Source organism: Xenopus tropicalis, chromosome 10 (genome assembly GCF_000004195.4).
Source record: "Xenopus tropicalis strain Nigerian chromosome 10, UCB_Xtro_10.0, whole genome shotgun sequence".
Classification (NCBI taxonomy): Eukaryota; Metazoa; Chordata; class Amphibia; order Anura; family Pipidae; genus Xenopus; species Xenopus tropicalis.
This window is the reverse complement of record NC_030686.2, coordinates 9,540,983-9,556,291: the sequence shown is the minus strand read 5'-3', so window position 1 is coordinate 9,556,291 and position 15,309 is coordinate 9,540,983. Positions and strand designations below refer to the sequence as shown.

The 15,309-nt window shown below is 44.4% G+C and overlaps 1 protein-coding gene across 7 annotated transcripts in view; it reads right to left on the bottom strand.

Moving 5' to 3' along the window:
• Window positions 1-2,504: 2,504 nt before the first annotated feature.
• lrrc3c (leucine rich repeat containing 3C) overlaps window positions 2,505-15,309 on the bottom strand; it is a 163,510-nt gene continuing 150,705 nt past the window's right edge. For 5 of the 7 annotated variants that reach the window (XM_031894813.1, XM_031894816.1, XM_031894818.1 and 2 more), the window contains 2 exons: window positions 12,589-12,664; window positions 2,505-5,723 (listed from right to left, as the gene is read on the bottom strand). In XM_031894813.1, the coding sequence (XP_031750673.1) occupies window positions 4,865-5,647 (783 nt within the window). In that variant the 5' untranslated portion in view covers window positions 5,648-5,723; window positions 12,589-12,664 and the 3' untranslated portion in view covers window positions 2,505-4,864. The remainder of the gene's footprint in view (window positions 5,724-12,588; window positions 12,665-15,309) is intronic. The other 2 variants (XM_031894817.1, XM_031894819.1) reach the window with 1 other exon arrangement.

Sequence of the window (15,309 nt, the reverse complement as noted above, 5' to 3'; positions counted from 1 at the left end):
AAACTCTGAGAATAGAACATTTTTCATAGAAATACAACTGCTCAGTATCCCCGATGGTTCCCTCAGTAAGTAAGTGCAGAGTCTGCTCCATCCGGCAGGGGCATAACATTGGCAGCTTTATTCAACAGCCTCTGAGCCACCGTATTACACCACTTTATTATAAATTCTTTGTCAATAGATTTCTTCATTTCAAGGGGAACTCCACCCAAACACAACTTTTGAAAAGTAAACATGATTAAAAGCAACTTTGCAAGTTGTTACAATGTGTGTTTAGTCCCTCCTCCCCTGCCAGGATTACAAATGATGCAGAAAGAGAAGAACAGTTTTGCAGCTGGATTTCAGCATATAAAAATGGTATTTATTCCTACTGTTTGAAGGAACAGATTACAGGGATAGGGATATTAGGGGTTTCTGGGCTGTCTGGGGCTTTTTCTTATTGTAAATGATCCCTAGTTCCTCCCGCTGTGTGATCCTGTGCAGTGCATGGTAAAATTGGGGTAACTAAGCCATATGGTTCTATACTCAAGGGGGGAAGATATTCAACACAAAAACCCGAATTGACAGACTCACTAGTAACACACACGCCTACTGTATAATATATATATATATATATATAGTTTTTCCCTGAGGAAGAGCACAGTTGGTGCTCGAAACATTGGGTTTTTATTTTCCCGGTCCCGGTGTGTGCGGCTCACTGTCTTGCTATATATATATATATTTATATAACACATATAAGGCATATTTCCTACCATAATACAATTCTCAGCTTCCGCGGCACACCTATACTTTGTTCTACTCTCTACTATGGTTATTTATGACTGTTATTGCTCCATCTAATATTTTCAGAGGGGTGGGTTGCATCTCTTTGAGAGTATTCCTTCAAAATGGTGCTTGTGGGAGCGACTACTAGGTCAGGCCCAGGGTGGGGTAACGTCCAGGGTTCCCCAGTGCCAACAGGTAAAGTTGCTCCCCATTTGTTAAAAGAGGCAGGATAAATGCATAAGGGGTCAATTTAGAATCTACCCCCAGAGACAAATGGGGAGCATGTGAGTATCCGGACAGGATCATGCATTTCCAAATGGTTGCCTATGCCTGCATCTTGCTTCTTCTGATGAATGGTGGAGAAGATTGCATCAGCTAGAGGCAGATGGGTGGGGGGCTACGGGATGGTGGGCATAGTGCCAGCAGCTGGAGGTTGGTGTGGGTAAGTGTTACATAGTTACATAGGGTTGAAAAAAGACCAGAGTCCATCAAGTTCAACCCATCCAAGTAAACCCAGCACCCACACCCTATACTTACCAATCTATACACTCACATACATAAACTATATATACAACCACTAGTACTAACTGTAGATATTAGTATCACAATAGCCTTGGGTATTCTGCTTGTTCAAGAACTCATCCAGGCCCCTCTTATAGGCATTAACAGAGTCTGCCATTACCCCATCTCTAGGAAGGGCATTCCCCAACCTCACTGCCCTCACCGTGAGGAACCCCCTACCCAACATCCCCCGGCAGGGCATTCCCCAACCCCCTCACTGCCCTCACCGTGATGAACCCCCTACCCAACATCCCCCGGCAGGGCATTCCCCAACCCCCTCACTGCCCTCACCGTGAGGAACCCCCTACCCAACATCCCCCGGCAGGGCATTCCCCAACCCCCTCACTGCCCTCACCGTGAGGAACCCCCTACCCAACATCTCCCGGCAGGGCATTCCCCAACCCCCTCACTGCCCTCACCGTGAGGAACCCCCTACCCAACATCTCCCGGCAGGGCATTCCCCAACCCCCTCACTGCCCTCACCGTGAGGAACCCCCTACGCTGCTTCAAATGGAAGCTCCGTTCCTCTAATCTAAAGGGGTGACCTCTGGTGCGCTGATTGTTTTTATGGGAAAAAAGAACATCCCCCAACTGCCTATAATCCCCTCTAATGTACTTGTACTAAGTGTGGGCTGCAGAGGGAGGGTATGAGCCCCAGGGTTAGTGCAGGCTGTGGTGGAGGGTTTCAAGCAATGGGCATGGGGCCTAGGGATGCCAGGGGCAGGCTTAGCCACCAACCTGGTCAGCCACCCCGCCCCTGCAACCTCTCCACCCGGCGTGCCCATGCATACACAATGCTGTGGGAGGGGGGGTCATTACCCCTACTGCACAATGATAAATGGTGGGGGCAATGTCAACGGAGCACAGACTAGGGGCAGGCTGGAGAGGTACTTGCCTGGCGCCCCCTCATTGTTGCACCCTAGGCAGTTGCCTCTTCTGCCTGCCCCTAGGGAAACTCTACATTATACACATTGAACCTGTATTTGTTATTGGCCCCCAAAGGGCAACCACGCAAAGGTGCAGGATTAAAGTAATCTTTAAAATAAATCACTATGCGCTCTCTGTGTCTATTTTAGGGCACCAACACTTTGTTTATAAATCCCCCCTAGTCACATTCAAACACACTTACCCCCTACTGACACCCTAGTGCTTTAGTCGTCCTTAAATAACAAAAAAAGACACATTTTTGTATCAGTTTATTGTGAAAGTAATAGTTAAGGCAAGTGTCTTCCCACTCTGTCTCATGTATTGATCTCTAGCCCAGAGTAGAGGGTTTCAGTTGGGGAGAGATACACGGTTATTCTCAGTTATACGGCCAACGGGATCACATTTTATTAAACAAGAACCATATAAAATTGGGGTACCAGGTACCCGGGCCGCCCAGCAACGGGCCTGATGCAAACGTTCCGTGTTGTTTGCAAAACTGCTTCACAGTTTTCTGGTCAATATCTAAATGTATTAAAAAGGTTCACCTGATCTTTAAATCCCTAGAAAGACATGGAAATGCCCCGTAAACGCCGCTCGTTTAATGGAAACACAATGGAGGATAAAGCGGAATCTGGCCTAGATCCAGCAAACGGGTTTAATATTCATGTTAAGCGACTTAGGTTCGTAGCATCGCCATCCGCTCAGCCCTGACTCGGAGATGAAATGGATGGAAATTTCATGTAAATCTAGTGATTATGCCGGGGAGATGAGATTTGGCGGAACACAGAGGAACGTACATCGTAAGAGAGGAAAATATACGGCATTGACATCTGGCGCTTAGCGCGCGTAATAAAATAACATGTGGAATGGAGCTGCCAAGCAAGAGGGATGCAAAGCAGAGGCTCGGGGCAGCTCCATCCTATCAGGGAAAAGGAAGGGGGGGGGGAATCAATTTTAAAAAGGCAGACAGTTTGCAAATCAAATCCTGAATAGAGTGGCGGCCAATATGTCATGCCTCATAGAATAAGAAGGGGTATAAATCTCCTAAGAGAATAAAAGCTCTGATGTACGTCAGAGATCTCAACGCTAGCCGTAGGAGCTTCTTGCCCCACCGTAATGGCTATTGCTGCTTTTCTAGACCTTTCCGTTACAGGTTGCATCACCTTTTCTCCAAGCCAAGAATCCATGCTGCAAATAGAACTACACTGTATTATTGTCAGTGCTGTATTATTTTCAGTTGGTGAACCTTTATAAAGGGCAATGTGTTTGTTTCTTTCATCTGGAATTCAACAGCTTCTATAGGAAATCATTGCAGACAAAAATGTCTAGCGGCTGAGGGACCAGGGCAGGCTATCTAATGCAGGGAACCCATATCATTGGAGCTCACTGGCAACATTCCATGGGCATCAATAACAAGGTGATTCAGGGCATGTAAGTATGGTGGCTAGCAGGCACCAACAGTGAAAGTGGCTGAGGGACCAGGGCAGGCTATCTAATGCAGGGAACCCATATCATTAGAGCTCACTGGCAACACTCCATGGGCATCAATAACAAGGTGATTCAGGGCATGTAAGTATGGTGGCTAGCAGGCACCAACAGTGAAAGTGGCTGAGGGACCAGGGCAGGCTATCTAATGCAGGGAACCCATATCATTGGAGCTCACTGGCAACACTCCATGGGCATCAATAACAAGGTGATTCAGGGCATGTAAGTATGGTGGCTAGCAGGCACCAACAGTGAAAGTGGCTGAGGGACCAGGGCAGGCTATCTAATGCAGGGAATCCATATCATTAGAGCTCACTGGCAACACCTCATGGACATGGTGATTTGGGGAACATGGATATGGTGGCTAGCAGATACCAAACAACATGGAAACATGTCTTGTCAACGTCTAATGGTAACAACGGCACAGACTGCTTGCACTGAAAAATATATGAAACTGTTGCCATCAACCAGCCCCCCCACTACTGGCCTTATTTGTGTTTCTCTATGGACAGTTCTCTCACTGGGTGGAAATGAAGGCAAGGCATGCATACGATTGGGCATGGACACACACACACGCAATACATATCCCTAGGGGATCACATTTTGTGCACGCATACTTATCTAGTCCTATACCCACAGCTATTGGTTTATATTTTCAGCATGATAAACTATAATATCTTTAGAGTTTAGGTTACCCAGGCCATTCCTAATGATGATCTTGTGCCCTGCAGCCTATCTGTTGGAACCCTAAACCTATGCACCGTATATAACCTCCCATCCTCGCTCAGCTTCTAGACCCCCCTCTATCGTGATCAAAAACATGAGATTCTATTTAATTAGCTCTGTTTTTATCACTCATTCCCTTGGATTTATGGCTGTCATGGAATGAAGAGAACATGTAGAGCATGGAGAAAGCAGTGTATGTTTCCAGTGATTGATAACCTAGTCAAGGTAGGCAGGGAGGCCATTGCGTTGGCCTTATGACCTAATGATCCAGTGAAGGTTAGCTGGGGTGGCTGAATGTTGACCTTAAGTGATAGGAATAATCTCTTCAGCCATAAAGTACCAAATAGAAGAAACAGCAATTAAAACCCTTATCATAAAGAGCCTCATTGGTCTTTTCCCTGAGTCACACCACAGTGCTGAGGGTGGATGGCTCCTCGGAGTGCCTCTGCTTGCTTGGCAGGGATTTGAGGTACTCAAGGTGGCGTCTAGCGTCCTCCTGGTTCTGACGCACATAGTACACTAGATAGGATATGACCATGGCAAACCATCCAAACATGGTGACAAGCATAGCCACATCTGTGGTTTTCTTGTAAACATTACAGAGATCAACCTCTTTTACTACCTGCAGGAAAGGCTTGCCTGCGTGCTCCTCTAGTACCGAGGTAGCACAAACGATCCCACTGGATGAACCTGGGTCCAGCTCCATCAATCGGAACACTTCTTGGAGCTCACAGTCACACATCCAAGGATTGCCAGATAGGTTTGTCCGAGCCTTCAGATTGGCAAAGATCTCTTTGCTAATAGTCACCAGTTTGTTGGAAGACAGGTCCAGTGAGTGTAAGTTATCACTCAGGCCCTTTAAGGAAGCAACATCCAAACGTCCCAAAGAATTGTGGGAAAGGTCCAGCTCCATAAGCACAGGAAGGTTACGGAAGGCGTCAGAAGGGAGGTAGGTGATCTGATTGAAGTCTAAGTAAAGACGATGGGTGTCATTGGGGATGCCCCTCGGTACCTCTGTTAGCTGTGCATTGCTGCATCGCATAGTCTTGTAGCCATCCTCCTGAGAGAGGTAACAGCCTTTGGGGAAGGTTGTGGCTGGCTGGAAGCAGAGAGACATAAGGACAAAGCTGTGCAGCAGCAGCCATGTGGCCAATGAGCACCGGAGATACCAGTCTAAGAAAGGCATGGCCAGCCAGCAGCATGCTCAGGTGGAAATAGGGAGGTACGGAAGATGTCAGAACGTAGAGGTACTCACATTTCCTCTGAAATACAAACAAAAATATGATATTAATGGTGGCATCAGATCACAAATATCTACCTCTCCCATTCAACAGCAATAAATGCATCTCCCTCCCGGTATAGGGATGCTCACCCCGCTAGGTAGCGCTCAACTCAAGCTGAAAGTGCCAGTGTCCTTCATAATATTGTTCTACATTATTGATTCTACAACAGAGCTTAGGTACACATAGATGCTACTGACAATCAGATAACATTGGAGTAAACAACAATTCCGCTAGAACTAATTATTACGACAGCATTTGGGGTACAGCTAGAACAAGGGGTAGGCCAAACATCTTGGTGATGGCTGGGGGTGCACCAGTAGCCTGTCTCCAGTCATTCTATGCTTAAACCAGTCCCCCCCCCATATAACTACCCCTGTATGTACTTTATTTCCAACCAAGAACCAGCAGCGGGTGATTTGCCCAGTGAGCTGAAGATCTCAAGGAGAAGGCAACGTTCAGGCAGCTGATTTTGCTTTCGGACGAGTGACATTGAGTGCAGCCACGTGTGAAATGACAGGGGAATATGATTTCTATTGGTAGACTGACTTGGCCAAGATCATAGCATTAGTGAAGAGTTAAATGTGACATGATTTAGTCTGATAATGAATACAGGCGACGAGAAAGAGAGAGGGGGGGGGCAGTATCAAGAGTTTCTCCAAGGCAACAAATGTTATTGACAGAATGAATGGCAAATGTATTGTTTGTGAAATATCATGGGGATGACAGTAGGAGGATGGGCGAAATCCAATTAATTCCCTCCAGAGGGGCTATCCTATCAAAAGTTAGACTGCATCCGTTGTGTGACAGCAGAGAGACAGCCTTGTTCAATGGAACAGAGACAGGAGCACAGGGCAAGAGGAGACGTACATGGATTTACCGATGTTCGAAGGCGGCGTTTCTGGCCAAAGACTTTATTAGTTTTCCTTAAGCAGTTGGTGTAAATAAAGAACCAAGGACATAGCCTTGAGGGACCCCATCAGACTGACAGTGGGAATACTGTATGTGCTCTATATATAGATCTGAATATACTGTACATTAAAAGTCTGGGTCTACTGTCAGAAACAGCAAAGAGACCAAAAAGAATTATTATAGGTACAGGTCTGGGATCCCTTATCCGGAAACCCATTATCCAGAAAGTTCCAAATTACAGAAAGGCCGTCTCCCATAGACTCCATTATAAGCAAATAATTCTAATTTTTAAAAATGATTCCCTTTTCTCTGTAATAATAAAACAGTACCTGTACTTGATCCCAACTAAGATATAATTACCCCTTATTGGGGGCAGAACAGCCCTATTGGGTTTATTTCATGGTTAAATGATTCCCTTTTCTCTGTAATAATAAAACAGTACCTGTACTTGATCCCAACTAAGATATAATTACCCCTTATTGGGGCAAAACAGCCCTATTGGGTTTATTTCATGGTTAAATGATTCCCTTTTCTCTGTAATAATAAAACAGTACCTGTACTTGATCCCAACTAAGATATAATTACCCCTTATTGGGGCAAAACAGCCCTATTGGGTTTATTTCATGGTTAAAGGATTCCCTTTTCTCTGTAATAATAAAACAGTACCTGTACTTGATCCCAACTAAGATACAATTACCCCTTATTGGGGCAAAACAGCCCTATTGGGTTTATTTCATGGTTAAAGGATTCCCTTTTCTCTGTAATAATAAAACAGTACCTGTACTTGATCCCAACTAAGATATAATTACCCCTTATTGGGGCAGAACAGCCCTATTGGGTTTATTTCATGGTTAAATGATTCCCTTTTCTCTGTAATAATAAAACAGTACCTGTACTTGATCCCAACTAAGATATAATTACCCCTTATTGGGGGCAGAACAGCCCTATTGGGTTTATTTCATGGTTAAATGATTCCCTTTTCTCTGTAATAATAAAACGGTACCTGTACTTGATCCCAACTAAGATATAATTACCCCTTATATGGGGCAGAACAGCCCTATTGGGTTTATTTCATGGTTAAATGATTCCCTTTTCTCTGTAATAATAAAACAGTACTCCGTTATCCGGAAAACCCTGGGTCCTGCGGATTGTGGATAATAGATCCCATTCCCAGCATGCATTATGGGAAGACACGCTGAGTTTGGCTTATAGGGTTGTTTACTGCAAACTGAGCAAGTTGAGCTTGTGATGTACAAGTTCTATGGGAACAGATGGGAATTAGGGAGATGGGAAGATAATGGCAGAGCTAAGCCGCTGCAGATGAAGGGATAGTTCTATACCCTGGGATTAATGCAGACATGAGTTAATATATACAGGAAGGAGTCAGATTTAAAGAGAAGCTTTGATTCCGTTTTCACAAAGTTGAAAGGGGATCTAAATCCAAAAACGTAATTGATAACAAGTTATGTGACGTGATCCTCAGAGCAACATTACAATTTACATTCATTTTCTGCTCTTATAGGTTTCCGAGATATTAGCAGTTCTACCCCCCTATGTAATAAAAGGCAGGGGCCATTTATAAACTCTGGGACAATTTGCACCTGGGCAGTAACTCATGGCAACCAATTAGATGATTGCTTTCAGTGTTCAACCTGAAGCTGGCTGAAAAAATCAAATCACTGACTGGTTGCTATGGGTTACTGCCCGGGTGCAAATTTGCCCAGTTTCTATAAATGAGTTTGCCCAGGAGCAATAATCCATGGAAATCAATCTTTGTTTTTAAACATGTGACCAGTAAATGCTACTTGCCGATTGGTTGCTATGGGTTAATTTGCCCAGTTTTTATAAATAAATTTGCCCAGGAGCAATAATCCATGGAAATCAATCTTTGTTTTTAAACATGTGACCAGTAAATGCTACTTGCCGATTGGTTGCTATGGGTTAATTTGCCCAGTTTTTATAAATAAATTTGCCCAGGAGCAATAATCCATGGAAATCAATCTTTGTTTTTAAACATGTGACCAGTAAATGCTACTTGCCGATTGGTTGCTATGGGTTAATTTGCCCAGTTTTTATAAATAAATTTGCCCAGGAGCAATAATCCATGGAAATCAATCTTTGTTTTTAAACATGTGACCAGTAAATGCTGCTTGCTGATTGGTTGCTATGCGTTACTGTTCCCGGACAAACTTTACATAACCCCATTAGTGTCAATTAACGTTCTAACCGCTTTCTGTATAGCCACTTAGGCCTAGGGCCCCTGACTTTTATTTGAGCCAAAAGCCTGGTATCAGCAGTCTAAAAATGCAAATATCACAGAAAGCTCAAAGAAGACCCTGATGATTAATCTTTTGGGTTTATGTGCCTTGTAAAGGAGAAATAAACCCTTTTTTGTATTCCTAGGACCCCCCTCCAGAGCCCAGATTTTGCCATTGCCTTGATTACATTTCTCAAATGCCTTTCAGATTAATCCTGCACTGATTTAAACTATAGCTTTCGGATAAGAGGGCTCATTTACTACCATAGGTGCTATATTGCACAAGTGGAGTTGCCAATAGCAACCAATTAGCAATTGGCTTTGAAAGGTCTACGACAACTTGGCAGATGAACAGTCTGATTGGTTGCTATGGGTAACTGCACGGGTGCAATTTAGCACCTATGTTCGTAACAACCACAGCGGTTTGAATGCTCTGAATGATTACTTGCACATTAGCCATAAACCACGTCAGAACTGCTGCGCTGTGAGGGAAAGAAGGGAGACCATTTGAATATACTTTATTACTGAAAGTGTCTCATTAAAGGGGTTGTTCACCTTTGGGTTAACTTTTAGCATGATGTACAGAGTAATATTCAAAGACTAATTGCAATTGGTCTTCATTTTTTAATATTTGTTGCGTTTTTAAACATTTCCTGTTTTGCTCAGCAACTCTCCAGTTTGGAATTTCAGCAGCTATCTGGTTGCTAGGGTTGAAATTACCTTAGCAACCAAAGAGTGGTTTGGATGAGAGGCTAGTATATGAATAGGAGAGGGACTGAATAGAAATACAAGGAATAAAAAGTAACAATAACAATAAAATTGTAGCCTTATAGAGCAGTAGTTCTTTGGCTGCCGGGGTCAGTGACCCCTATTCGAACAATGGAAAAAGTCAGAAGTAGTAATGAGCAAACTTTTTCGGCAGGCATGGATTCGCATCAATTTTCCGCATTTCGCCATTGGTGAATTGTTTCACGGAACTTCCGTGAAAATTCGGCGCAGAAAAGTTTGTCGCACAGAAATTTTGTTTTTTTCGTGCGTCAAATTGGGCGTGGTTGCGTAAAAAAATGGCTCGGTTGCGTCAAAAAAAAGATTGTGGCCGTATCAAAATTGGGTGCGGTTGCGTAAAAAAAACCGCCTGGGTGTCAAAAATAATCGTGAATTTTTCGCTGTTTCGCGAATTTTATGGTGAAGCGAAATGGGACAGATTCGCTTTTCACTAGTCAGAAAAAGAAAGCAAATAATTTAAAAACTATAAAAAATAAATAATGAAGACCAATTGAAAAGTTGCCCGTTCTATAACATACTAAAGCTTAACCATCCCTTTAGTGCAGCAAGAGTCTATGGGATGTTGTAAGAAACAGAGAGAGATGGAGGTATAATGGGGCTCAGTGTTAGAAACAGATGGGCAGTAGGGTGGGGGGGGGGGGGTAATTACTGGGCTGAGATGTCAATTAAGAGATCCTGTTAAATTATGCAATGATCAGTACACAGTGAATATGGCAGCTCCACCCTCTTTGCCCAATGAGAGACATCGCAGCTCTAAGCCCATTCCCAATATACACTCGTTACAAACCTGAGATTATTGTAAAATTAATTGGAAATGAAATTGCAACTGGAAGCCGTTATGTATTTGGCCAAAATGTTTAATTCTCAGTTTGATTACATAAACAACAAAATCACCTCTCCTGCAGCCAAGACTCCAATTCCCACAATGCTTTGCGTGTCTCTATTATTCTGCTTGTCATGGCTGTTAAAGGGAAAATAACCCCCCATTTTTTTTGTTTTACTCAGTTGGGCTTATGTATATGTGCATAAACACTATATGAACTGCCTGAAATAAATATAAATGATTCTGTAGATACCTGTGATGGGCCGGTGCCCAACATCCTATAGGCTGACAGTGTAATGTAACCCCTTCCTCACCTTGTTCCATTGTGAAGTGATGGATTGTGGGACCTAAAGTCCCTCTGCTTTGTATAGTGGGTGGTGCACATACAGGCCAAGCTGTTGGGCAGTATAACATGAAATCAGGCCAAACTGCCAGACCTATCAGGGTATGTATGGCCAGTAAACCAGCACACTTTTGCCACTATGCTATATCAGGCCTGGACTGGGATACAGAATAGGCCCTGGCATTCCCAGTACCCAGAGGCCCAAACAGCCCCCCACCAGCCCAATAAATAGTGAGTGTCTGTGGCACTTTACAGGCCCTCTGGTCTTGTCTCCTCACCCCTTTAATACCAGCCACATACTGAATCTTTTCCTTTGAGCCACCATTTTGTCTGTGTGCTCCCTATTGGGTTTATTTCATGGTTAAATGATTCCCTTTTCTCTGTAATAATAAAACAGTACCTGTACTTGATCCCAACTAAGATATAATTACCCCTTATTGGGGCAGAACAGCCCTATTGGGTTTATTTCATGGTTAAATGATTCCCTTTTCTCTGTAATAATAAAACAGTACCTGTACTTGATCCCAACTAAGATATAATTACCCCTTATTGGGGGCAGAACAGCCCTATTGGGTTTATTTAATGGTTAAATGATTCCATTTTCTCTGTAATAATAAATCAGTACCTGTACTTGATCCCAACTAAGATATAATTACCCCTTATTGGGGGCAGAACAGCCCTATTGGGTTTATTTCATGGTTAAATGATTCCCTTTTCTCTGTAATAATAAAACAGTACCTGTACTTGATCCCAACTAATATATAATTACCCCTTATTGGGGCAGAACAGCCCTATTGGGTTTATTTCATGGTTAAATGATTCCCTTTTCTCTGTAATAATAAAACAGTACCTGTACTTGATCCCAACTAAGATATAATTACCCCTTATTGGGGGCAGAACAGCCCTATTGGGTTTATTTAATGGTTAAATGATTCCCTTTTCTCTGTAATAATAAAACAGTACCTGTACTTGATCCCAACTAAGATATAATTACCCCTTATTGGGGGCAGAACAATCCTATTGGGTTTAAATGATTTTTTAGTAGACTTAAGGTATGGAGATCCAAATTATGGATTATGGAAGCCCCAGGTCCCGAGCATTCTGGATAACAGGTCCTATACCTGTACTAAAAAACTTATATTTAATGAAAATGGTTAATTTAGATGAAGCAGAATTTTACATATGAACCCTTTATGTGCTATATATCCCTACATTGATTGGGGATGGAGTTTCCCTTTAATTGCCACTAGATACATGCACTCTTTGCACTGTAGGGAGTTGATGAGGTCACGAGAGGAGCCCAATTAGCGCCAGGCAATATGGCAGCCACGGGGGAGAATTATTCAGCATTCGTTTTCGCACGTTGGTTCTACACATTGTGAAGGTGGTTCGGGTTGGGCGCTTACCAGCTGTAATAATAAACCTGCCTTTCTTCCCCCTTGGAATTGTGCTGATGGGCTGAGACAGGAGAGGATAGATTTTCCGCTAACAGAGGGCTGCTGGGAATTACAACAGATGGAGCACTTAAAGTTGCCATTCCTGCATTAGCGGAAATTAAGTGTCAAAGCCATATAGAGAAATTGTGCCTGTGTTTTGTAACCCCGAGGCCGTGTATAATGACTACACGGATGTCATGTGTGTTTTATGGGGAGGAGGGGGGTCATATAATAATAAAATGTAATATGCCAATACCCCAGCCCCACTCTGTATATGGCAGAAAGCTCACCTTTATTTACAGAGATGGGCAGTAGTAGTAGTAGGGTGGATCTTCCATTGTGCAGGGTGTCCTATTGCCTGGAGGCCTGAAACCATAACAAATAGATCAATAACATGAAACAGAATTCTAAGAGTGTGATGTAGTAACAGGGACACACATGGGTCTTGTAACTCATAGCAACCAGATATCCTGTTTTCATCAGTTGACTAACCTTGGTTGTTAGACCAGGATGCTTAAGGGGTTATGTGGAGCAGAAACCCATAACAACCAATCAGCAGGCAGCATCTACTGGTCACCTGTTTAAAAGCAAACATCTTATTGGTTACCATGGGTTACTGCTCCAGGGGAAACTTTGTGCCTTTTATTACATATGGGGGTTAAAGCTGAAGGTACAAAACAGATCCAATACTGCAGACTGAATATTTTGGGTCCTGCTAATGCAAAAGGTCCATGGAGCACAGCTGGTTCCTCTGGCCCAAATGGCAATGAGTAAACAATGAGACAGAGTTTAGGTTTTCCCCAGGTCCCCAGAGAAGTGTTTGAGAAACCCAAAAGCTAAATATCCCACAGGTACTTGCTGGTCCATGTCGAGTCCGGAAGAAGAGACAGATGTCGCCAAGGAACTTTTTTAGTTAAGCTCAAGGCTTCAAATGGCAATGATGGCTAATATAATGGTAGATGGACCAATTGTTGTTTATCCCTGCCACCATGATCTCTATCATTTATACATATGTAAAGACCCATTTATGAATGGGGCAAAGTACCAGAATGGGTGCAAAGTGGTATATGGGTGCCCTTAAACGTCATTAAGATGTACAGACTAGGGAGCACCAATGGGTGCAAGACACAGAGCGCCCTGTACTTACCTCCTGCCTAGGGCAAGTATTACATACAGGGCTGTGTTCTGCCCAGCCCCCTATTCAGTGCCAGGTGAGAATGTCTGCAATGAAATTCCTGGACTGGGATGGCCCATTGCCCCATTGCCGCCAATATAATTTGATCGTTTGGCCCCAGGGCCTACACACTCCCCGATATCACCCACTCGTAGGTGGGGATATCAGGTGAAGATCTACTCGCTTGGCAATCTCGCCAAGTGAGTAAATCTTAACGTGTATGGGCACCTTTAGGGTCCAAGTGTCCCTGGCCAAAGGTCGGACTAAGCCAGCGGTACACCAGGAGAATAGCCGGTGGGCTCCAGCCCTCATGGGCCTTGCCATCCCAGACTAGTGGGATGGCATCCCCTCCAGGACTAGTGGGCACAGGTTTTCAGGAGGAGGGGGATGTAGAAGATACGGACAAGCAGTATTGGGCAGTTGGGCGAGGGGGAAGCCAATCTGGTGCATTGGGCGGGTGAGTTGACCAATGTTGGGGGTGAGTTCACAACAGAGGTAGGGAAAATGGCCCCTTGAGGTTGGGCCCCAGTAAGCCCCGGACACCCCAGTCCAACACTTTCCCTTAGAGCTCTAGAACTTGTACCCAGGGAACTGATAATGACCCCTATACAGTTCTCTAGAACAATGACTATAGAGTAGATATTATATCTTGTGGATATTGTTCTTTATTCACAGACGCCCCTGTGCAGCTTGCAGTGTTAGATCACATTGACACAGACACCAGTGGCAGTTTCATCCTGAGCAAATCATCTTCAAGCTGCCTATATGTTATTGCAGTATGCCGGGAGATTAGAGAACCCAAAGGAAACCCACAGAAGCCCTGGGATAACATACGGCTGGCAGATAGTGTCCTGGTCAGAACTGACATTTAAGGAGATTATGGGAGATATCAACTGTGTAAGACATGAAAGTGACAAAAGCATCTACAAAAGAGCAGCTGCAGGGAGCAGTTAGTTGGGGGTTAATGGCCAGGGAGCAGTTAGTTGGGGGTTAATGGCCAGGGAGCAGTTAGTTGGGGATTATTGGCCAGGGAGCAGTTAGTTGGGGATTATTGGCCAGGGAGCAGTTAGTTGGGGATTATTGGCCAGGGAGCAGTTAGTTGGGGGTTATTGGCCAGGGAGCAGTTAGTTGGGGGTTATTAGCCAGGGAGCAGTTAGTTGGGGGTTATTGCAGGGAGCAGTTAGTTGGGGGTTGTTGCAGGGAGCAGTTAGTTGGGGGTTGTTGCAGGGAGCAGTTAGTTGGGGGTTATTGGCCAGGGAGCAGTTAGTTGGGGGTTATTGGCCAGGGAGCAGTTAGTTGGGGGTTATTAGCCAGGGAGCAGTTAGTTGGGGGTTAATGGCCAGGGAGCAGTTAGTTGGGGGTTAATGGCCAGGGAGCAGTTAGTTGGGGATTATTGGCCAGGGAGCAGTTAGTTGGGGGTTATTGGCCAGGGAGCAGTTAGTTGGGGGTTATTGGCCAGGGAGCAGTTAGTTGGGGGTTATTGGCCAGGGAGCAGTTAGTTGGGGGTTATTAGCCAGGGAGCAGTTAGTTGGGGGTTATTGCAGGGAGCAGTTAGTTGGGGGTTGTTGCAGGGAGCAGTTAGTTGGGGGTTGTTGCAGGGAGCAGTTAGTTGGGGGTTATTGGCCAGGGAGCAGTTAGTTGGGGGTTATTGGCCAGGGAGCAGTTAGCTGGGGGTTATTAGCCAGGGAGCAGTTAGTTGGGGGTTAATGGCCAGGGAGCAGTTAGTTGGGGGTTAATGGCCAGGGAGCAGTTAGTTGGGGATTATTGGCCAGGGAGCAGTTAGTTGGGGGTTATTGGCCAGGGATGTGGGCCGCTTCAGGGGTTCTTTCGAAGAGAA